We start from the raw sequence: 22369 nt of genomic DNA on the forward strand, positions 1-22369 counted from the left end.
GATATCTCAGAAAAACAGTTGTAAAATGCAAATTATAGAAAGCTATTAATTTTTGTAACTGTGTAAGGTGATGGATATTAACTAGAGTTATCGTAGTCGTTTCACAGTGTATACAAATATGGAATCATTATGCTGTACACCTGAAACTAATATAATGTTATATGTCAATTATACCTCAACTTTTAAAAATATTTATTTATTTGTCAGAGAGAGAAAGAATACAAGCAGAGGGAGTGGCAGGCAGAGGGGAGAAGCAGGCTCCCCACTGAGCAAGGAACTCGATGCAGGACTTGATCCCAGGACCCTGGGATCATGACCTGAGCCGAAGGCAGACGCTTACCCAACTGAGCCACCCAGGTGTCCCCAATTACACCTCAATTTAAAAAGTTTTAAAGACGGTTATTAATTATGACTATGTAGTGATACAGAGATGGTGGCAGAAATGTCTCTGGAGAAGTAACTTGGATGGTGAAAGAAGTGAAGATCTTGGAGAAATTCCAGTAGTGATGATGTTGGTGCACAATGGGTAATTTGGGGATTCTTGAATTGGAAAGTTTTTAGAGCTGATCATTCTGCTTTTCCATTAAAAGATTCCATGTTCCTGAGTAATAGAGTACCATTCAATGGAGACAATTTCTTCACGAAAACTTTGAGCCTGTGAAGAACATTAACACATCTAATTGAAAGACTTAAAAAAGACCAGCAAATCCTAGTTAAGGTTAAGCATTAAGCATAAGACTCTCCCTGAGAAGAAATAGCTCTTTCATGTAGAAATAGCATTGTCATTGAGTTTATTAAAGGTAAGAAATTTTAGACATGTTGTTCATAGCATCCATGTCACCTAATATATCGTTTTAAAATGCTATTCAGGGGCACCTGGGTGGCTCAGTCAGTTAAGCATCTCTTAATTTTGGCTCAGGTCATGATCTCAGGGCCCTTGGATAGAGCCCTGTGTGGGGGCTCCGTGCTCAGCACTAAGTTGACTTGTCCCTCTCCCTCTGCTCCTCCCCCCTTCAAATAAATAAATAAATAAATAAATAAATAAATAAATAAATAAATAAATAAATAAAATGTTAGATAATTCCATAACATGTTTTATGTTTAAATATATTTGACTATTTTACACTGCATTTTCAAAATTAAAAAATAAAAGGTAATTTTCAAACTGTTAACCTTAAAAATAACAACTGCCAGTTATTTTTCCAGCAAAAGATGGTTTTATTTGGGACTAAAAGAGAATTGCAATCCAGGACAAATAAGCTGCAACAAAGCCATAGGCAAGTCCGGAGAACAAAGAATATATATACTTTTTTTTTTTTTTAAGAAGAAAAGAGGTAAGTTGGGAAGGCTGTTATAAATTAAAAGTCCTTTGGAATAAACTGGAAGTTCGAAGCAGAGTAGATTCTAATCCTCTGAGCTGTTGTGGGATGAGGTAGGGATAAGGAAACCTTTCATTCTCAGGCTTGTAGCATAAAATAGTATCCGCTGCAAGGTCAAGTCGGGGTAGAGTCAAATCTTTCTTCCTGTTCGGTCTGCAACTGACTACAAGTGGTAGGGTGTGAGAGCTCCCCCTGCTGAAACTTCACCATTACATTTTAGTGAAGTTTCCTGTTACTAATTTTCACACAATTTAATTTTTTTTAAATCAGTCATCATTAAAGGAAGGACTTTGTATGAAGTGATAGACTTTTCTTACCTGGAAAGTAATATGCTATTGAAATTAGTGGTAATAAATAGCAAATGATATAATAAATTTGAGAGGTAAAGAGGATAAGTGCATTCAATTCTTCAAAGTGCCAATAGCTGACAATAAGTTCTGAAAATGAATTTCATTTTATGGAGGATAATTTACAAAAGCTGCCTACTCAATACTGTGTTGCATTACTTTTTAAACTAAATTTTTTTAAAGATTTTATTTATTTATTTGACAGAGAGAGACACAGCGAGAGAGGGAACACAAGCTGAGGGAGTGGGAGAGGGAGAAGCAGGCCTCCCACTGAGCAGGGAACCCGATGCGGGGCTTGATCCCAGGACTCTGGGATCATGACCTGAGCCGAAGGCAGACGCTTAACGACTGAGCCACCCACTAATTTGTTATTTATTTGACAGAGAGACAGACACAGAGAGAGAACACGCAGGGGGAGCAGCAGGGAGCCTGATGCGGGGATTAATCCCACAACCCTGGGATCATGACCCGAGCCAAAGGCAGACACCCAACAGACTGAGCCATGCAGGCGCCCCTGTATTGCATTACTTTTAAGCACTAATTAAAACAAAAAAACCTTTCCATTAAAACTAATATCAAAAGCAGTAAGGTGTAAACTAACGAAATAAACTTATTTCAGTTGAATACTTAGCACTTTTATCATAAGCAATGTCATGATTGCAATATGCTGTATGATCAGGGGAAAGTGGTAAGAAAAGAAGCAGGAAAAAGGGCAATGGTTCTGGCAAGTATGGAAGGTGCCTAAACAAACAAAACTATCAGGATTTTTTGAAGGAAAGATGATGGGTTTGTGGGGGTTTAATCAAGTCAAATAAATACACCAGAGTCAGAATATCATGTCAATAACAAAATAAAAAAAACTAAAATAACTCATTTCTCAACATAAAGTTGATGCTAGATTATAGCCAAGTAAAGAAAAGAGGACTAAAATAAATTAAATATATTGGTAAATTTCTTAATTTTGTTTCCTAAATAAAGCCTATCTAGATGAAAATCTTGGAGGGAATACTCAAATAAAAATAAAAATCAAGCCAGTAGAATTTTGCAATAAACAAGGAATATAAAAGTCACAAAATATCAATTTCATTGTTATCTAAAACAGAAAAAGTAAATTTCGGGGCAGCTGGGTGGCTCAGTCAGTTAAGTGTCGGCCTTCGGCTCAGGTTGTGATCCCAGGGTCCTGGGATGGAGCCCCAAGTTGGGCTTCTTGCACAGTGGGGAGCTTGCTTCTCCTTCTGCCTGCCACTCCCCCTGCTTGTGCTTGTGCTCTCTCTGTCAAATAAATAAATAAAATCTTAAAAAAAAAAAAAAAAGAAAATTTCAAACACTGACTGAAGAATCCAACCTGGACATATCAATTAGTAATTTGGTGTCATCAGTTCTGTTGCAACACAAAATGACTATGAATTGTGCTAAACAGCTTGATTTTAGTGAGGGCGTAGAAAAAAATCGTCAGAATTATAATCAATCATGTTTAGGAATTTGAGAAATATTTTCTTAAAGATTTTATTTTTTTCAAAAATTAAGAATTTTATTTCATGCAGCTAAGACAAACATAAAACAAAAGTGGTGCCTACACAAAACCAAACAGAGAGACAATTCATCTATATAATTCTAGAAATTATAAAAAATATGGAATACTTCATGAATTTGTGTGTCATCCTTGTGCAGGGACCATCTTAATCTAACCTGTATCATTCCAATTTTAGTATAGGTGCTGCCGAAGCGAGCACTAATGATTTTATTTTATTTTTAAAGATTTTATTTATTTGAGAGAAAGCACGTGCGTGAGAGAGAGCATGAGCAGGGGTAGGGGCAAAGGGAGAAGGAAAAGCAGACTGCCCACTGAGCAGGGAGCTCAACATGGGGCAGGATCCCAGGACTCTGGGATCATGACCTAAGCCGAAAGGCAGATGCTTAACTGACTGAGCCACCCAGGTGCCCCTAAAGATTTTTTTTTAAAGTAATCTCTACACACAACATGGGGCTCAAACTTACAACCCTGAGATCAAGAGTCACATGCTGGGGCGCCTGGGTGGCTCAGTCGTTAAGCGTCTGCCTCTGGCTCAGGTCATGATCCCAGGGTCCTGGGATCGAGCCCCACATCGGGCTCCCTGCTCAGCGGGAAGCCTGCTTCTCCCTCTCCCACTCCCCCTGCTTGTGTTCCCTCTCTCGCTGTGTCTCTCTCTGTCAAAAAATAAATAAAATCTTAAAAAAAAAAAAGAAAAGGGTCACATGCTCTGCCGACCAAGCCAGGCAGTCAGCCCTCGAGAAAATATCTTTAAAAATCATATGGGGGGCACCTGGGTGGCTCAGTCTGTTGAGTGTCTGACTCTTGGTTTTGGCTGGGGTTGTGATCTCCGGGTCACGGGATTGGGCCTCCCTGTTGGGCTCTGCTTCTGCGCTCAGCTCAGCGTTGGCTTGAGATTCTCTCTCCTTCTCCCTCTGCTCCTCCCCCCATGCTCGCTCGCTCACGCACTCTCTCTCTCTCTCTCTCCCTAAAATAGGTAAGTATATAAAATCTTTTAAAAAATCATATGGCAAATGATCATATATAAAGATAATCTAAATAAGTCTGCAGTAATTTCTCTGAAAGAGCAGTAAAAAGCACTGTGATATTGATACAGGGGCATAGAATTTAGGTAAAAAATGTAACAGAATATATAGCTCATTTAAAGGGTCATGTGTATATTTTGATCCTCACTTATGGGGGAAGTGGCATGAGATAGCAATAGGAATGTAAGCTTTTAAATATATTCTGAAGCAATGAAGTATACAAACGGTAAAATATGGGGTACGTGGGCAGCTCAGTTGGTTGAGTGCCTGCCTTCGGTTCAGGTCATGATCCTGGAGTCCTGGGATCAGGCCCTGCATCGGGGGTCCCTGCTCAGCAGGGAGTCTGCTTCTCCCTCTGCCCTTCACCCTGCTGGTGCTCTCTCACCCCGCTTGTGCTCTCTGGCTCTTGCTCTCTCTCAAATAAATAGATAAAATCTTAAAAAAAAATTTTTAATGGTAAAATACAAATTTAGACCTCTTCTTCAAAGTATACAGAAATATTAGTTGCAGGTGGAGAGAGCTTACTTGGAATGACAGGAACGACTGTTTTACAAGTTGATTGAAGAGAATGCATGTACAATGTACATAGAGGATTTCTCAAAACAGACACAAAAATATGACAGTAAGTATGTATTTAAATATAACCAACTACAAAAAATATAACCAATTACATTAAAAGGAAAGAGTCTATGATTACAGAATACCACAAAAACAGAAATGATGAGCCACACAGTTTAGAAGATATGTGAATCACTCATAATTGTTAAAAAGCAGCTATATAAATAATTAAATCATTTAATAAAGAAGTCCTACAAATTAGTGAGATAGAAATCATCTCACTCAAAAGTGAAAACCTTTTGTATAGATGACAAGAATTCCAAAAAGCCAACCATGCCAATAAGAAAAACAATTTTGAAAGTTTAATCTTAAACCAGAGTGACATCAATAAATGGCAGACTCGGAATCTACAGGCCCTTACTATCCTTAAAAACACTGAATAAACAAAACATGCTGATCAAAATAGCTTTACGAGTACTTATGCATCACTTAGAGGTCTACAGAAGTCCAGGAAGGAAGGAAAACAGTGGGGCTTGATTGCCGTGTTCTGGCTTGTCTGAAAGCTGACCCAGGGTCCAGTTTCTGCATCGTCTGCCTCGGTGATGATGGGAATGGTGGCAATCGTTTGGAAATCAGGTTGGAGGCAGTAAGGACACTGGCAGATTACAAACCTTGGGATAGCTGCGGGAAGACAGCAGTCTGGTAGGTGGCTGGGGACAGTTTAGGCAGAGGAATACACCAGAAGCATTGGGTGTGAGACCATTAGGAAAATTAAGACATGTAGAATTGGGGAACACACACACACAGACACACACCAGGGGAGATGCATGATGCCCGGAAAAGATATGAGAAGGCCTCAAGCTTTCATGCTAGGTTGATTCGTGGAAGTCTTTCCCTGCATGGAGCCAGTCCCTAAAGACTCAGAGAGGTGGCTCTCCAGTTGGCTAAGTCAGAGTCTTATATAATGTAACAATTAAAAGAGCAACTATTCTATCTCCTCAACCTAATCATGGGAGGGCCATACATGACATTTCCATATTCGCAGAGCCACACTCAAGGGGAAGAAATGATACAGCTATGTACACCAGGGGCAAGAATCTTGGGGGCCATCTTAGAATTCCACCTACCACAGTGGTTTCTGCTAAGACACATCTGCCCATGAAGACTCATGTTCTTCCCTTCCTTGGTTTATTCAAGGTGATAAAAAGCAGTCCAGCCTCTCCATGCTGGTGTCTATATATGATATGTAGTGAGCTGCCCGCAAAACCAACACTGGAATATGTACCAGGCTGGGGGCCAATGCCCAGAGAGCCTAGCCATAAACCTTGATGGATTCCAGAGGCACAGAGGTACACTGAACCCTGGATTCCCCACTTTCTGGGCCCTCACCTGATTTGGAACGCTGGGATATAATTGCTCTGAGAGTTACCAATGATGTAATGGATTTCCACCCTGCTTCCTCTAGTACCAGCTAGCTCCCAGTAAATTTTAAGTAGCTGGGATGGGGGGGAGGTGCCTGGGTGGCGTTTAAGCGTCTGCCTTCAGCTCAGGTCATGATCTCAGGGTTGCGGGATCGAGCCCCGCATCGGGCTCCCTGCTTGGTGGGAAGTCTGCTTCTCCCTCTAGCCCTTCCCTGCTCATGCCTGCGTACGCATTCTCTCTCTCTGAAATAAATAAGGTCTTTTTTTTTTAATATTTTATTTATTTATTTGAGAGAAAGAATGAGCTAGAGCATGAGAGGGGGGAGGGTCAGAGGGAGAAGCAGACTCCCTGCTGAGCAGGGAGCCCGATGCGGGACTCGATCCTGGGACTCCAGGATCATGACCTGAGCCGAAGGCAGTCGCTTAACCAACTGAGCCACCCAGGCGCCCTGAAATAAATAAGGTCTTAAAAAAAATAAAAGCAATTGCTATAGACTGTTTGTGACTCCCCCATCCCCTGCGTTGAAGCCCTAATCCCCAAGGTGATGTCATTTGGAGGTGAGGCCTTGGGGAGATAATCAGGCCATGAGGGTGGAGCCCTCATGAATGGGATCAGTGCCCTTATAATCAGAAACGAGAGAGTTTGCTGCTTCTCTCCCTCTCTCCACCATGTGAGGAAATCAGGAATAGGGCTTGCCCGAGAACTCAACCATGCTAGCACCTTGGTCTTGGACTTCTAGCCTCTAGGACAGTGAGAAATAAATATTTGTTGTTTAAGCCACCTCATCAACAGCATTTTTTTTAGGGCAGCCTGAGCCAACTAAGATAGCAGTCTTGCTTCCTAACTTAGGATTTTATCTCATAGGGGCTGGGTGTGTGTCTTGCCCAAGGATATGAGGTTGCACTGAAGGGCACTGAAGGCCCACCCAGGGTCTGGGGGCTGTGGATCGGTGCAGGACACCGGCCAGCACTGCCCTGCTGTCCCCTGGGCCACCCATCCCACACGTAACTCCTTCCTGGCTGCACCACCAAGGCAGGTGCAAACTGTTGGCTGAAAGATTCTTTGGACTGTCCCAATTTCTCATATATACCCCACTATTCCTTTGTCATGTTGTCTATTATAATTTTTGTTGTTGTTGTTATAATTTTTTTATTTTAGGAAGGATGGAAACTGGAAGGAAGAGTCAGGAAGCCTAGGTCTGGCTTCAGTTCACCCTCAAATTAGACAAAATCTTTTTTTCAACAGTTTGTTTGGGATCTCTTTCACATACCACAACATTTGCTCTTTTAAAGAGTACAGTCCCGTGGTGTTTTTTTTTTTTTCTTTCATTTTTTAGTATATTCACCACGTTGTATAACCATCACAACTACCTAGTTTTTAAACATTTTCCTTACCCCAAAAAGAAACCCCACACCCATCAGCAGTCCTTCCCTTTTCTCTTCTCACCCAGTTCCTGGAAACACTTAACTACTTTCTGCTTCTATGGATTTGATTATTTTGGGCATTTTGGATAAATGAAATCAGAAAGCGTGTGACCTTTGTGTCTAACTTATTTCATTTAGCATAACGTTTTCAAGGTTTCTCTATGTTGTAGATGTATCGGTATTTCTGTCTTTCTTATGGCTGAAGAATATTCCATTGTATAGATAGACCCCCATTTTATTTATCTTTTTGTCAATTGATGGACAGCTGGGTTGTTTCCACCTTTTTGCTCTTATGAGTAATGCTGCTGTGGACATTTGTGTCCAGGTTTTTCTGTGTATGTGTGTTTTCAGGTTCCTCGGACCTAACCCGAAGAGTGGAATTGCTAGGCCATGTAGTGACTGTCTGTTTAACTTTCCGAGGAACCATCAGACCGTTTTCCAAAGCACTGACCCATTTGGATCCAGTCTTGACTCCTATATTTCCACAGCTCTCAGCAGCTCCCGGCTTATAGCATCCCACAACTGGCCATGCTTTACAGCTCCTTGCCTGCAGACCCTTTTTCCTCACCAGGTCCCAGCTCCTTAAAAACAGGGATGATTGCATCTTAATCCAGTGTCATATCTATTTTGATATTCTCAGCTTCCTTGTGAGGAAAATAGAGGCAAGGTACTGGAATTGATAGATAATAGCCCTGGAAAAGTTTTGTATGATGAAAGCAATTCCTTAGCTTGGTCTGCCCAAAGAAATCATTTGTGTTTTTGGTTAGGACCAAGGAAAGAAAATCCTAAAAAACATAAATAAATAAAAAATTTAGAAAAAAAATCCTGACAGTCTCTTTTCATATTCATGAAGTTAGATTTTTCTCTTTTCCAATTAAGTTATAATTATTAATGGACTATGAGAGCTAAGAATCAAGAATCATTGCACATATGGATTTATTTTCTGTTATATACTTCTAGTTTTCTTCTTTAGAGCGCTCTGAACAGAGCTCTCCAGGAGTAAGTCATGCTCAGGTCCCCAGTCGTGGGTTGTCCTTGCAACTGTTGGCTCCACACTGGCTAGCACGTCCTGCATCTCTTCCGTTTGCTCTCATAGATCCTCTGAGAATATACTGTGCATAGAATTCCCTATTTTTGTTTCCATTAATAAATCTTGTTCTTTCTTCAATCTCTTGTTTACCATATACTCTCTTCTTTTGGATCTAATAACTAAAACATAGACATAATGTTACTGAAATACTAATAAATGAGGAATAGAGATAGGTGACAGAAAAGGTATGGAAAAATAAAGGTGTAAAAAGTAGAATTTTCAAGATATAATGAATGTGATTTGTCTGAAAAGGATGGTGAAGATTGAATTTTAAAGTTATTTACTCCCCCCCAAAATAAAGTTATTTTCCCACATCTAATATACAAGCTTTATAAATGCTCAGTTAAAAAAAATGTCAGTTGATGAATGGATAAAGAAGATGTGGTATATATACATAATAGAATATTACTCAGCCATAAAAAAGAATGAAATCTTGCCATTTGCAATGACAAGGGTGGAGCTAGAGAATATTATGCTAAGTGAATCAAGTCAGAGAAAGACAAATACCATATGATTTCACTCATATGAGTGATTTAAGAAACAAATGAGCAGGGGCGCCTGGGTGGCTCAGATGGTTAAGCGTCTGCCTTCGGCTCAGGTCATGATCCTGGGGTTCTGGGATCGAGTCCCGAATCGGGCTCCCTGCTCCTTGGGAGCCTGCTTCTCCCTCTGCCTCTCTCTCTCTCTCTGTCTCTCACGAATAAATAAATAAAATCTTTAAAAGAAAACCAAATGAGCAAAGGGGGAAAAAAGAGGGTGGCAATCCAAGAAACAGACCCTTAACCATAGAGAACAAACTGATGGCTACCAGAAGGGAGGTGAGTGGGAGGGTGGAGAGAAACAGGGGTGGGGAGAAACGGGTGACGGGGACTAAGGAGTGCCCTTGTTGTGATGAGCACTGGGTGTCATATGGAAGTGCTGAATCACTGTAGTGTACATTTGAAACTAATACTACACTGTATGTTAATTAACTGGAATTTAAATAAAAACTTAAAAGAATGAAGAAAAGCTATACTTCGAAGTAAGGAAAAGACATTGAAAAAAATATTTCCCAAGGGTAAACAAGGGCATTAATGTCAGTAAACATCACTGATCGCCTCCTCCTGGCCTTCCAGCCTGTCTCTGACTACCTGCGTCTGCGGTTGTTAGAGAGGAGGTCCATACAAGGGAAGACTGACATGGTTGAATCAGACACTGCACTCTACATATTTTTGCTCTCGAATTTTTTTAAGCGGGTATCTCAGAACTTTTACAAAATCAGGTTTATATGAGCACATATGCTGCCTTCTCTTCACAAAGATTTGCAGGCATGGTGAGCATCTCTCATACAAGGGTCTGTTCTGTGGGCTGGATCCTGTTCACATCAGACGGAGGCAGACTGTGCAAGAGAGACATCTGTCTGTCTGTGTTCTAGACTCGGGAATAATGCTACACTGATGAGTGTGCTTAAAGGAAGAGTTTAGTCTGGGGAAAGTTTTGTCTCCTGAACTCTGCTTTTGGTCCTTGGAATTGCCCCACAAAAGGAACCAAGCAACCCATGGCTGTTTGCCCCTCTGTATAATTTGATGAGAACAGTTCATTTCTGTAGATGTGGCTGTAAATATTCACCTTTATTACCTCAAACTCCATTAAATCCCTCCTAGCTTTGCCTTTGGAAACCAAAACGTCATGGACAGCTCAGCTTTCATGTGACTTCGCATCTGACGAGATAAAATGGTCAGTCATTTACCTGAGTGAATGAACTTTTCCAGCTCCTCCTCATTCTCTGGAAGTAGGGAGGTGGACTCATCCAGGCTCCCATCCTCCGAGGCCTCTTTGTCATCGTTGACACCGTCGTCACCATCTCCCAGGAATGGTATCCTGACATTGTTATAGAGCCACACCAGCTGCTGTCTTTCCTCAGCCTGGACCAGCCGACTGGAGAATAACGTAGATGAATTTAAGAGCACAATTGTCAAGGGAGATCATTACATCTTCATCCTGTGACATTTGACTGAAAAGGAGTCACTAGTACATGGTGGTGGGCAGGGGAGGGAAGCAGAAACAGATTGATCTCTAGTGTGTGCTGACAGGCGGAGGGGGAGTCACAGTGCCAAATGTGGTTCAGGGCCAGGACTAGGTGAGATGAATAAGGAACTCCTGTGGGGTGCAAGATAATATAATATCTTCTTTTTAAGCTATAATATCTTTTTTTTAAAGATTTTATTTATTTAGGGGCACCTGAGTGGCTCAGTCGGTTGGGCGGCTGCCTTCGGCTTGGGTCATGATCCCAGGAGGGTCCTGGGATCAAGTCCCACATCCGGCTCCCTGCTCGGCGGAGAGCCTGCTTCTCCCTCTCCCTCTGCCTGCCATTCTGCCTACCTGTGCTCTCTATCTATCTGTCAAATAAATAAATAAAATGTTTTATTTTATTTATTTATTTGACAGAGAGAGACCCAGTGAGAGAGGGAACACAAGCAGGGGGAGTGGGAGAGGGAGAAGCAGGCTTCCCGCAGAGCAGGGAGCCCGATGCAGGGCTCGATCCCAGGACGCCGGGATCATGACCAGAGCCTAAGGCAGATGCCCAACGACTGAGCCACCCAGGCGCCCCTAAGCTAAATATCTTAATGCAACATTTTACAAAAGAAAAATGAGTGCCAAGAAATCCATGATGAACAAAATATCAACATTTTAAATGAAGTCCATATAGGTATTACTGATTCTTCCTTTTGCTCCACTCTCTGATATGGCTTGGCCCAACAATGTTACTGATCCTGTATTTAAAATGTTGGTGTTTTGTACATCATGGATATTTTTTGAAATATATTGATTTTATAAAATATTGCGTTAAAATATTACTCATCTTGATGACTGAATTTTTTGGCACCCTCTTAAATTTTGCACCTGAGGTGAGTGCCTTGCTCACCCCACCCCAGATCCAGCCCTAGAAGTGGATTTTTATGCAGCTATCTCTGTTTGATGTGAAAAGGGGTAAATAGAATGCTTTCCTTTTTCCTAACATATATACCTTCCTAATTGTTTGATGTATGTAATTAGGAAGAACTGGCCTGATCCTAAACATTGTTAACAGTAATGACCCAGGGCGCCTGGGTGGCTCAGTCATTAAGTGTCTGCCTTCGGCTCAGGTCATGATCCCAGGGTCCTGGGATCAAGCCCCACATCGGGCTCCCTGCTCAGTGGGAAGCCTGCTTCTCCCTCTCCCACTCCCCTCTGCTTGTGTTCCCTCTTTCTATCTGTCTGTCAAATAAATAAATAAAATCTTAAAAAAAAAAAAAAAACAGTAATCACCCAAATCCTGGTCTCCAATGTCTTGATTACAGTTGCAAAATTTAAGGGCATGCCAAAAAAATTCAGTAATGATGATAAATGTTTTAGCTCAGTATTTTAACAAATTGAAATGAATGGGGAAAAAATCCATGATAAACCAAATATCAAAATTTCAAATAAACGTAGGATCCAACAGTGCTGTGATGAACCATATGGGAACCTGAGTCAAAAGAAAAAGGTGAGTCCCTATATACATGTTTTTAAGTATTTTTTTAAAAAGATTTATTTATTTAGGGGCGCCTAGGTGGCTCAGTTGGTTAAGTGTCTGCCTTCAGCTCAGGTCATGATCTCATGGGTCCTGGGAATTGACCCCCTGTCGGGCTCCCTGCTCAGTGGGGAGTCTGCTTCTTCCTCTCCTTCTGCCCACCCCCCGCCTGCTTGTGCTCTCTCTTGTAATCTCTCAGATAAATAAATCTTTAAAAAAATTTTTTAGGATTTATTTATTTATTTCAGAGAAGGGGTGGAGTGGAGAGGGGCAGAGGAAGACAGAGGGAGAGCCCCAAGCAGACTCCGTGCTGAGTGTGGAGCTCCAGGCAGGGCTTGATCCCACTACCCCAAGATTATGACCTAACCAAAACGAAGAGTCAAAGGCCCAACCAAATGTGCCATTCAGATGCCCCATGTTTTTATGTATTTTTAAGTGGTTATTCTTTCCCAGAACATTAAAGAAGTTGATAATGTATTACCAATTTGAAAAGTAGTATATCAAAACTCACCTTAAGTTTAAATATTTTCTATACCAGAAACAGAGCTTATTGTAATTTTACTTTCCTGGTTTAAATGAAAGCAAACTTACAAATAGTATTTTCAAAACCTACTTCTGGAAAAAGTTAACCACTAAAACTTACATTAAAACATGTACTTTGGGGCATGTAATTTTCCTTTTGCCTCATGCTCTGAAATAGCTTGGTGCAGCCCTATGAGTAACACAAATGTAAAAGCTATAAGAGTTGATATTAGTTCAGCAACTTAATTGGGCACTACAAGTCCCAGAGGATGTTTTAGTGAATTATCTTAGAAAACTCTCTCTTTATATATATATATATATATATATATATATATATATATATATATATATATATACTTATTTATTTATTTATTTATTTATTTATTTATTTATTTATACTAATGAAAATAAACTGAAATTGCAGTTATATAAATTCAGTGCAAGACCACCTTGTTAGATATTGCAGAACTAAACATGCTGATTACACTCTCTCATTAGTAAAATGTCTTCAATTTTTACCTTTAATCTTATTTGCCTTCATTGGACATATTTGAAGGTGGTCCTAAAATGGCTACCTTAAAAAATATCCCATACATGGCAACATATTCCTTGTGTTCATACTCAATTCCAATACAGCAAATAATTTATTACTTCCTCAAGCTGTTTCTGATGGGATACAACAGAATCCCAGCACTGAATCCTGGAGAAGGAATCAGTATATCATTCTGGTCAGAGTAGCATGATGTCACAGTCTGCTCTTTTGTCTAATACTCAATCAAAATGATCATATCACTTGAAAGAGCTTGGCCACAAACTTTATTTGTGCAAACAAGATGAAGTATCTTCTCCAAACGCTACTGTTTTCCCAGATAATAACAAGTGTCTAGTGAAAAGAGAGCAGTCACAATTTTCTGCTTTGCACTAAGATTCCTGCCAAAGTATCAAGTTCACTTTTAAAAAAAAAATCAAATTCAATTAACATATAATGTATTATTTGTTTCAGGGGTACAGGTCTGTAATTCATCAGTCTTATATAATACCCAGGGCTCATTGCAACACATACTCTCCCCAGTGCCCATCACCCAGTTACCCCATCCCCTCACCCCCCTCCCCTCCAGCAATCCTCAGTTTGTTTCCTAAGATTAAGAGTCTCTTATGGTTTGTCTCCCTCTCTGGTTTCATCTTGTTTCGTTTTTTACTCTCTTCCCGTATGATCCTCTGCCTTGTTTCTTAAATTCCACACATCAGTGAGATCATATGATAATTGTCTTTCTCTGATTGACTTCTCTCTCTTAGCATAATACCCTCTAGTTCCATCCACATCCCCGTTGTGAATGACAAGATTTCCTTTTTTGATGGCTGCATGATATTCCATTGTGTATATATAGTACATCTTCTTTATCCATTCATCTGTCGATGGTCATCTGGGCTCTTTCCCATAGCTTGGCTATTGTGGACATTGCTGCTATAAACATTGGGGTGCACGTGCCCCTTCAGATCACTACATTTGTATCTTTGGGGTAAATATCCAGTAGTGCAATTGCTGGGTCAAAGGGTAGCTCTATTTTCAACTTTTTGAGGAACCTCCATACTGTTTCCCAGAGGGGCTGCACCAGCTTGCATTCCCACCAACAGTGTGGGAGGGTTCCCCTTTCTCCAAATCCTCGCCAACATCTGTCGTTTCCTGACATGTTACTTTTAGCCATTCTGACGGGTGTGAGGTGGTATCTCATTGTAGTTTTGATTTGTATTTCCCTGATGCTGAGTGATGTTGAGCATGTTTTCACGTGTCTGTTGGCCATCTGTATGTCTTTGGAGAAATGTCTGTTCGTGTCTTCTGCCCATTTCTTGATTGGATTATTTGTTCTTTGGGTGTTGAGTTTGATAAGTTCTTTAAAGATTTTGGATACTAGCCCTTTATCTGATATGTCATTGGCAAATATCTTCTCCCATTCAGTCAGTTGTCTTTTGATTTTGTTGACTGTTTCCTTTGCTGTGCAAGAGCTTTTTATCTTGATGAAGTCCCAATAGTTCATTTTTGCCTTTGTTTCCCATGCCTTTGGAGACATGTCTTGCAAGAAGTTGCTGCAGCCAAGGTCGAAGAGGTTGCTGTTTGTGTTCTACTTAAGGATTTTGATGGATTCCTGTCTCACATTTAGATCTTCCATCCATTTTGAGTCTATTTTTGTGTATGGTGTAAAGAAATGGTCCAGTTTCATTCTTCTGCATGTGGCTGTCCAGTTTTCCCAACACCATTTATTGAAGAGACTGTCTTTTTTCCATTGGCCATTCTTTCCTGCTTTGTTGAAGATTAGTTGACCATAGAGTTGAGGGTCCATTTCTGGGCTCTCGATTCTGTTCCATTGATCTATGTGTCTGTTTTTGTGCCAGTACCATACTGTCTTGATGATGACAGCTTTGTAATAGAGCTTGAAGTCTGGAATTGTGATGCCACCAGCTTTGGTTTTCTTTTTCAACATTACTCTGGCTATTTGGGGTCTCTGCTGCTTCCATACAAATTTTAGGATTATTTGTTCCAGTTCTGTGAAAAAAGTTAATGGTATTTTGATAGGGATTGCATTGAATGTGTAGATTGCTCTAAGTAGGATAGACATTTTAACAATATTTGTTCTTCCAATCCATGAGCATGGGACGTTTTTCCATTTCTCTATGTCTTCCTCAATTTCTTTCATGAGTATTCTATAGTTTCCTGAGTACAGATCCCTTGCCTTTTTGGTTAGGTTTCTTCCTAGGTATCTTATGGTTTGGGGTGCAACTGTCAATGGGATTGAATCCTTATTTCTCTTTATTCTGTTTCATTGTTGGTGTATAGAAATGCAACTGATTTTTGCACATTGATTTTATATCCTGCCACTTTACTGAATTCCTGTATGAGTTCTAGCAATTTTGGGGTGGAGTCTTTTGGGTTTTCCAGATAGAGTATCATGTCATCTGCAAAGAGTGAGAGTTTGACTTCCTCTTTGCTTATTCAGATGCCTCAAGTTCCCTTTAGAACACCACATTTCGGGAGGATGCCAGCATCTCAGACAGTGGCTTTCAAGCATTTTGACCATGATCCACAATAGGAAATACATTTTATCTCATAACTGTGTGTTTGTTTTCTGAAAAGTTAAAAATCAGCATTTACACTATGGAGGTTCCTCAAAAAGTTGAAAATAGAGCTACCCTATGACCCAGCAATTGCACTCCTGGGTATTGACCCCAAAGACACAGATGTAGTGAAAAGAAGGGCCCTATGCACCCCAATGTTCATAGCAGCAATGTCCGCAATAGCCAAAGTGTGGAAGGAGCCGAGATGCCCTTCAACAGATGAATGGATAAAGAAGATGTGGTCCATATATACAATGGAATATTACTCAGCCATCAGAAAGGATGAATACCCCACTTTTACATCGACATGGATGGGACTGGAGGAGATGATGCTATGTGAAATAAGCAGAGAAAGACAATTATCATATGGTTTCACTTATTTGTGGAACATAAGGAACAGCACAGAGGACATTAGGAGAAGGAAGGGAAAATGAAGGGGGGGAATCAGGGGGGGAGACGATCCACAAGAGACTCTGGACTCCGGGAAACAACCTGAGGGTCTCAGAGGGGAGGGGGTGGGGGAGGGGGTAGCCCCGTGATGGGTTTGAAGGAGGGCACGTGTTGGGATGAGCACTGGGTGTTACATGCAAACAATGAATCATGGAGCACTACCTCAAAAACTAGTGACATACTGTATGGTGACTAACGTAACAAAATAAATAAATTAATTAAAAATTTTAAAAATTATGGGGCGCCTGGGTGGCTCAGTCGGTTAAGCGGCTGCCTTTGGCTCAGGTCATGATCCCAGGGTCCTGGGATCGAGCCCCATGTCCGGCTCCCTGCTCAGCAGAGAGCCTGCTTCTCCCTCTCCCTCTGCCTGCCACTCTGCCTACTTGTGCTCTCTATCTCTCTGTCAAATAAATAAATAAAATCTTTAAAAAAAATAAAAATAAAAATTTTAAAAATTAAAAAAATCAGCATTTACAAAATGTAATGTTTAATATTTTTTATCCTACTAAATTGTATTCTGTCCTATCCTTTTTTTTTTCATTTCTATTGTGACCCACCATGAGTACAGTCCATATTCTGAAAAACGCTAGTGTGCAGATATGGCATGACTATAATAATGTAGTGATTATAAGAATTACCATCACCATCATTAACATTACTAAACAATAACCTAGTTAGTTTGTTGTGTCTTAGTTGAGGACGGTACATGTTACTTAGGACATACTTACTATATCACATAGGAAATAACGATTCCACATATCAGGGCAATGGTAAAGGCTACACACGCAATTATAATTACTTGAACAAGAGCAGGTCTGTGCGAAATCAGTGCTAAAAATGGAAAGAAAAGTTCTCATAAAATTTCGTTTCACTTGTGTCTATCAGTTAATATATTTGTTAATCATACTGTTATTTCAAAGGCGGTTGGGAGACAAAATCAGAAGTACCATAAAAAATAGTATCCTTAATTTTTAAAACTACGGAGGCTAGATCGCACAGCCTATGTGAACAAATATACTTTGAACTCCCACATAAAGTAATCCCTAACTCCATTTGCTTCCTCTGCCTCTTGTCCTTTGTCAAAGTCCTCTTTTACTCTGTAGAAATACAGGATCCCTGACTCAGTCTAGCAGCACCTGCCATCTCTGTAGCTAAAAGGAAAGTGGCTTTAGTTTGATGACTCAGGGGTTGTACCGATGGTCTCAGGGTGTGCAGGGCTGTGCCGAAAGGATGTTACAGAGAAATTGAGAATGCCATTCCACGAACCTGCATTCCAGGTGTCGGTGTTCGTGGGTGTTGAGTGTGCTATAAAACTCTGGTTGTTCTTTATACGGTTACGTGTATCACCTTTCCTACTACCTGAAATTTAAAAAATTATAACCAGAGAGTTATTGTTCATACAAATCGAACAAAAGAGCAACTGGCAAAGCAAGTACATTATTCAGCCACTTGTAAAATCTGACAAATTGAGGTGATTACTCTTCATCCTGCACGTGGCCTTCCCTCACTCTCTGTCCCTTCCCTGACGCAGAAAGATTTCAGCAACTGAACTAAAAATGCCCTGAGGTTCACCCATCAATGAAAGCTCAGCCAAACGTGACGAAAAGAACTTGGACTACGAAAAGGCTAGCGGTATAAAATAATTGTAGACAGCAGGCATGGTGAATATGGGTGTTCACTCTACAATTTTCTCTGCCCTTCTGTATGCTTTCAGGTTTTCCCAATGAAATACTGGGGCAGGGAGGAAAAATGGTTTACAGATGGTTTCAATATAGTGAGTACTAAAAACTGGCCGCTGGATTTGGCCACGGGAAGGTCATTGGAGAAATCGATGAAGGCAGGGCTAGTGATGTGGTGGGGATGCCAGTGACTGACATAGTTTGAGAGAGAACAGGAGGGAAGGAATTGGAGATAGTGAGTTTCAGAAACTCTTTTGAGGAACGTTGGTGTTGGAGGGGAGAGAAGTGAGGGCAGCTTACAGAAGGGATAAGGGATCAAGAGATGGGTTTTGCTTTCTAAGATGGGAGAACTGGCAGCACATTCACAGGAGAATGGGAGTGATACTTTAAATTGTGATACTACAGGAAATGAGGAGAGAATTCCCAACTGTGCCTATGCCAGTTGGTGGAGATGGATGCTGGCGCACTGGCTGGGGCCATCCTTCACCTGGAAAGGAAGGAAGAAAGAGAAGGAAGGTGCAGTTGCAGGTAGATGGGAGGCGGATGCAGATACTCTCTTTTGACTGCTTGTATTTTGCCAGTGATGGAGGAAACAAGGTCATCCCCTGAGGGTGAGTTGGGGGTTTTGCACAGCAAGAAAAATAGATGTGAAAGTCACCAAGCAGAACAGGAGAGTAGGTGGGTTAGGGAAATGAGAAACATATATTTTTTTAAAGATTTATTTATTTATTTTAGAAAAAGAAAGAGAGAGCATGAGGGGGAGGGGCAGAGGGAAAAAGAGAATCTCCAGCAGATTCCTTGCTGAGTGCAGAACCCAAAGCAGGGCTCAGATCTCAAGACCTTGCGATCACAACCTGAGCCGAACCGAGAGTCGGATGCTTATCCCACTGCATCACCCAGGTGCCCCGAGAAACCTATTTTTTAAAAAATATTTATTTATTTGACAGAGAGCGAGCACAAGCAGGGAGAGCAACAGGCAGAGGGAAAGGGAGAAGCAGCCACCCCCCCTGCAGAGCAGGGAGCCCGAGGTGGGACTCGATCCCAGGACCCTGGGATCATGACCTGAGCTGAACGCGGACGCTTAACCGACTGAGCCACCCAGGCACTCCTCTGAGAAACATATTTTTTTAATAAAGTTTCCTAGAAATCAAATTTCCTAGAAATGAAATTTCTGGGTATATTGACTATATTTTCTTATTTTCTGTATTTTTAAAAGGTATTTTATTTTTAAGTAATCTCTGCACCCAATGTGGGGCTCGAACTCACAACCCTGAGACCAAGCGTTGCATGCTCCACTGCCTGCGCCAGCCAGGCTTTCCTATTTTTTGTATTTTTGATGCTCTCACATTTGAGGTTTTGATCCTGGACAGACTGTCCCTCCCAGGGTTAGCTATTTCCTACAGTTCACGGACAACTCCCCCAAGAGCATGCCTTTGATATAAACCAATCAATCCAGAGTCCACAGCCCCAGCTACCTCTCACACACCAAGCCAATGTTCCCCCTGCCCTAAATTATCCCAGGGCCAGGTGCTGGACAACTAGGAAGCATCCCTATAGCCCAGAGGCCACCAAAATCATTCCAACTATCCACTACTCTGTGTACCTACCCCACCTCACCCATTCCTTCCCATGAAAATACCAATAAAGACAATGGGCCATGCTCTTCCCTCTTGTTCCCTTTTGCTTCCTGCTTCTAGGAATCTGTGAGTATAATGTTCTTCCTTCATGAACAATCATTTCTGTGTCTGTATGTCTTATCATACCTGATTAAAATAAATCCCAGGTATATTTCAATACTCTGGGCCAAAAAGTAAATATGTTCTTTTTATATTTATAAGGATTGGCAATTGCCCTCTACACAAGTTGCACTCATTCCTTGCCTACACACAAGATATGAGATTATATACACTTGAAACTAATAGGATATTATATGTTAATCATACTTCAATTAAAAAAATGTGAGATTAGCAGCGCCTGGGTGGCTCAGTCGGTTAAGCGTCTGACTCTCGATTTCGGCTCAGGTCTTCGTCTCAGGGTTGAGAGTTGAAGCCCTGTGTTGGGTTCCATACTGGGTGTGGAGCCTACTTAAAAAAAAAAAAAGCGAGAGATTATATTTCCCAACTCCTTTGCGAGTTTTTTTAATGAAACGTTTTGTTCACTTTCAACATGATAGCTGAAAACTGGGATGCGTATTTCCCTTATTATAAATTAGGCATCTTTCCATATAACCAAGAGCTAAGGGTTACAGAGAAAATTGGAGTCTTCCAATGATCTAAAACAATTCTGTCCTCTAACTACATATTGGAACCTGAACTTGGGACCCAAAGCTCAGGCACAGCAGAGGTCTCAGCAAACCTCTGGTGCAAGCAAGCTCATAACACAAGTTAGTTTCAAAGTAAAGATTAGAATGCAGGTCTCCTGATACCTTGGCAAGAATTCAATCTCTGGGCTTTGGCGGTAGGGGGGTGAACAGGCAAGTGATATATTCATAGTTGAGTTTAGAAAAACTAATAATGTGTTTGGGATGGCTGCATGTATTAATTGTGTTTTTAAGATTTTCTGTATTTCCTGATGCTTTGACATCTGTGCTATTTTCTAATCTGCTCTGAGTGTCATCATGACAAAACCAACCATCCAGAGGGCATTCTTTTTTCTAATTTGCAGAAAGGGCTGTACAGATTAGTGATGACCACTGTGGGGCGTCCTCTGGAGCCATATACCACAACAGCTTTGGGAAATGTCCCTGAATCCCAGCCCCCTCCCAGATCCCTTGACTTACCATTATGCCCTGGGAATTGCTTGGGCATAGTAGGTCTCAGAGCTAGAAGGCCGTACAAAGGGATCAGAGAGAAGACACAAGTTTAACACAAATTTAGGAAAATAAATAACTTGGTATTAGACAAGGGGACCTAATAGCTAAGACAGTAAATGCTGTTAATAAATTTATTACAATGCCTCATAGAAATAGGTGGTTTAATTGGCAATTTGTTCTGTTTGCATCCAGCGTTTCCTTTCATGAATATGGAGAGTTAAGAACATAATGCATTTGGCTTCTGGTCTGTTTTTGCAGTCACATGAGCTGGTTGAGGACCTGACAGATTTGAAGGGGTCTGTGCTCTCATCAGAGGTCAGAGAGCCAGGGTCAGGGAGGGCCCCATGGCAATATCCTTTCCTCCTACAGAAATGAGATGCTATTATATTGTGCAGATAGCATTTCCCTTGTACAGAACAGAGATTGTTTATAAGTACCATATATCTTCATGAGGAGTTACTGCCTGACTTCCCCAATTGTCAGGGTCAGTTTCTCTGTTTTGAGATAAACTTTGAGTTTTTGGACTCAAAATGCAAAGCATAGAAGACAGATGATTATAAAGAACATTTTACACTTGCAAAGCATCTGTATCTGGATTCCTACGGTCTACCGCCATAACATCCCCCAAATTACAATTAAAGTCATACAGACACATTCAAAAGATCCTGAGGCAGTCAAAGTTTCTCTGTGTGCTAAGTGAAATGAAAAAGAAGCACAGTAATCCTTAAAAAGAAAGCCCAGCTTATGGAGAGAGAATAATATCAGACTAATTTCCAAGCAATGCTTATCTAATTATATTATTGTATGGAGCATGCTACTAACAAATACACAAGAAAAGACACATTCATATAGTAAATAGGAGGACCCCAGACTATGGTTCTCATTTCACCCAATGAGTAACACAATGACTTGAGTCCCGAGAAAACACCTTCCTGCTTAGTGACATTTGTGGATGTTTGTGACTATCTGTAGCCTTTGAAAGAAAACTTGTAGCAGTGAAATGTAATTACCCCTTTTTATTTCCCCTGAAACAAGTTAAAACAATGGTTGAAGCTACCCATTAAGTCTCTTGCTAGTTCAACTGGTTGGAACTCACCTCCATAAGGCAAGCATAAAAGAAGTGGGCATTCCATTAAAAACAAAACTAGAAAGGTGAAAGAACTTTGAACCTTGTCCATCACTCCAAAACTTTTAGTCTTTTATCATATGGATGAAAGGATATATTTAGCTATAGTGTAGTATCTGCCCTATGTTTATGAGGAACTAAGAAACTCTGCTCCCTATAGAATGTTTGGGTTCTGACTTGGAGCCACCAATGTGAGGTCAGCTCATGTTACCACATGGACTTCCTCTACGGAACCAAGTCAACCAATGGGGATACTAACTGGATGGGGCGTGGGAGAAGGAGGTTTATCTGTGGGTACAGATAATAAAACCAGGGCCCTGCCCTCAGGGAGTGTACAGACCAGTGAGGAGGCAGCAAAGAT

The 22369-nt window shown here is 40.9% G+C and overlaps 1 protein-coding gene and 1 non-coding gene across 6 annotated transcripts; both read right to left on the reverse strand.

Annotated features, from left to right (window-relative positions):
- Window positions 1-540: 540 nt before the first annotated feature.
- On the reverse strand, window positions 541-22154 carry C17H19orf18 (chromosome 17 C19orf18 homolog). Of its 5 annotated transcripts, none has more exons than XM_027619722.2 (6): window positions 21979-22154; window positions 20850-20891; window positions 17658-17750; window positions 17120-17222; window positions 10506-10693; window positions 541-655 (listed from the first exon to the last, which is right to left on the reverse strand). In XM_027619722.2, the coding sequence occupies exons 1-6, from the start codon at window positions 22058-22060 to the stop codon at window positions 639-641; spliced, it is 525 nt and encodes a 174-aa protein (XP_027475523.2). In that variant the 5' UTR covers window positions 22061-22154; the 3' UTR covers window positions 541-638. The 5 variants fall into 5 exon arrangements, with proteins under 5 accessions (XP_027475523.2, XP_027475518.2, XP_027475521.1 ...); XM_027619717.2 differs by lacking the exon at window positions 541-655 and adding an exon at window positions 5057-5521; XM_027619718.2 differs by lacking the exon at window positions 541-655 and adding an exon at window positions 8617-8895.
- Window positions 3353-3459, reverse strand: LOC113936815. Its single transcript, XR_003524378.1, has one exon. It is a non-coding gene; the product is annotated as a U6 spliceosomal RNA (small nuclear RNA).
- Window positions 22155-22369: the final 215 nt, after the last annotated feature.

The sequence above is a fragment of the Zalophus californianus genome, chromosome 17 (assembly GCF_009762305.2).
Source record: "Zalophus californianus isolate mZalCal1 chromosome 17, mZalCal1.pri.v2, whole genome shotgun sequence".
NCBI classification, from domain to species: Eukaryota; Metazoa; Chordata; class Mammalia; order Carnivora; family Otariidae; genus Zalophus; species Zalophus californianus.

Coding starts and splice junctions, on each gene's coding strand:
- C17H19orf18 (XM_027619717.2), bottom strand. CDS start 22,060: ATGGACAAGGTTCAAAGTTCTTTCACCTTTCTAGTTTTGTTTTTAATG. Junction 20,892..21,978: donor TTTATGCTTGCCTTATGGAG/GTGAGTTCCAAC, acceptor ACGGCCTTCTAG/CTCTGAGACCTACTATGCCC. Junction 17,223..17,657: donor CACCGACACCTGGAATGCAG/GTTCGTGGAATG, acceptor TTCCATTTTTAG/CACTGATTTCGCACAGACCT.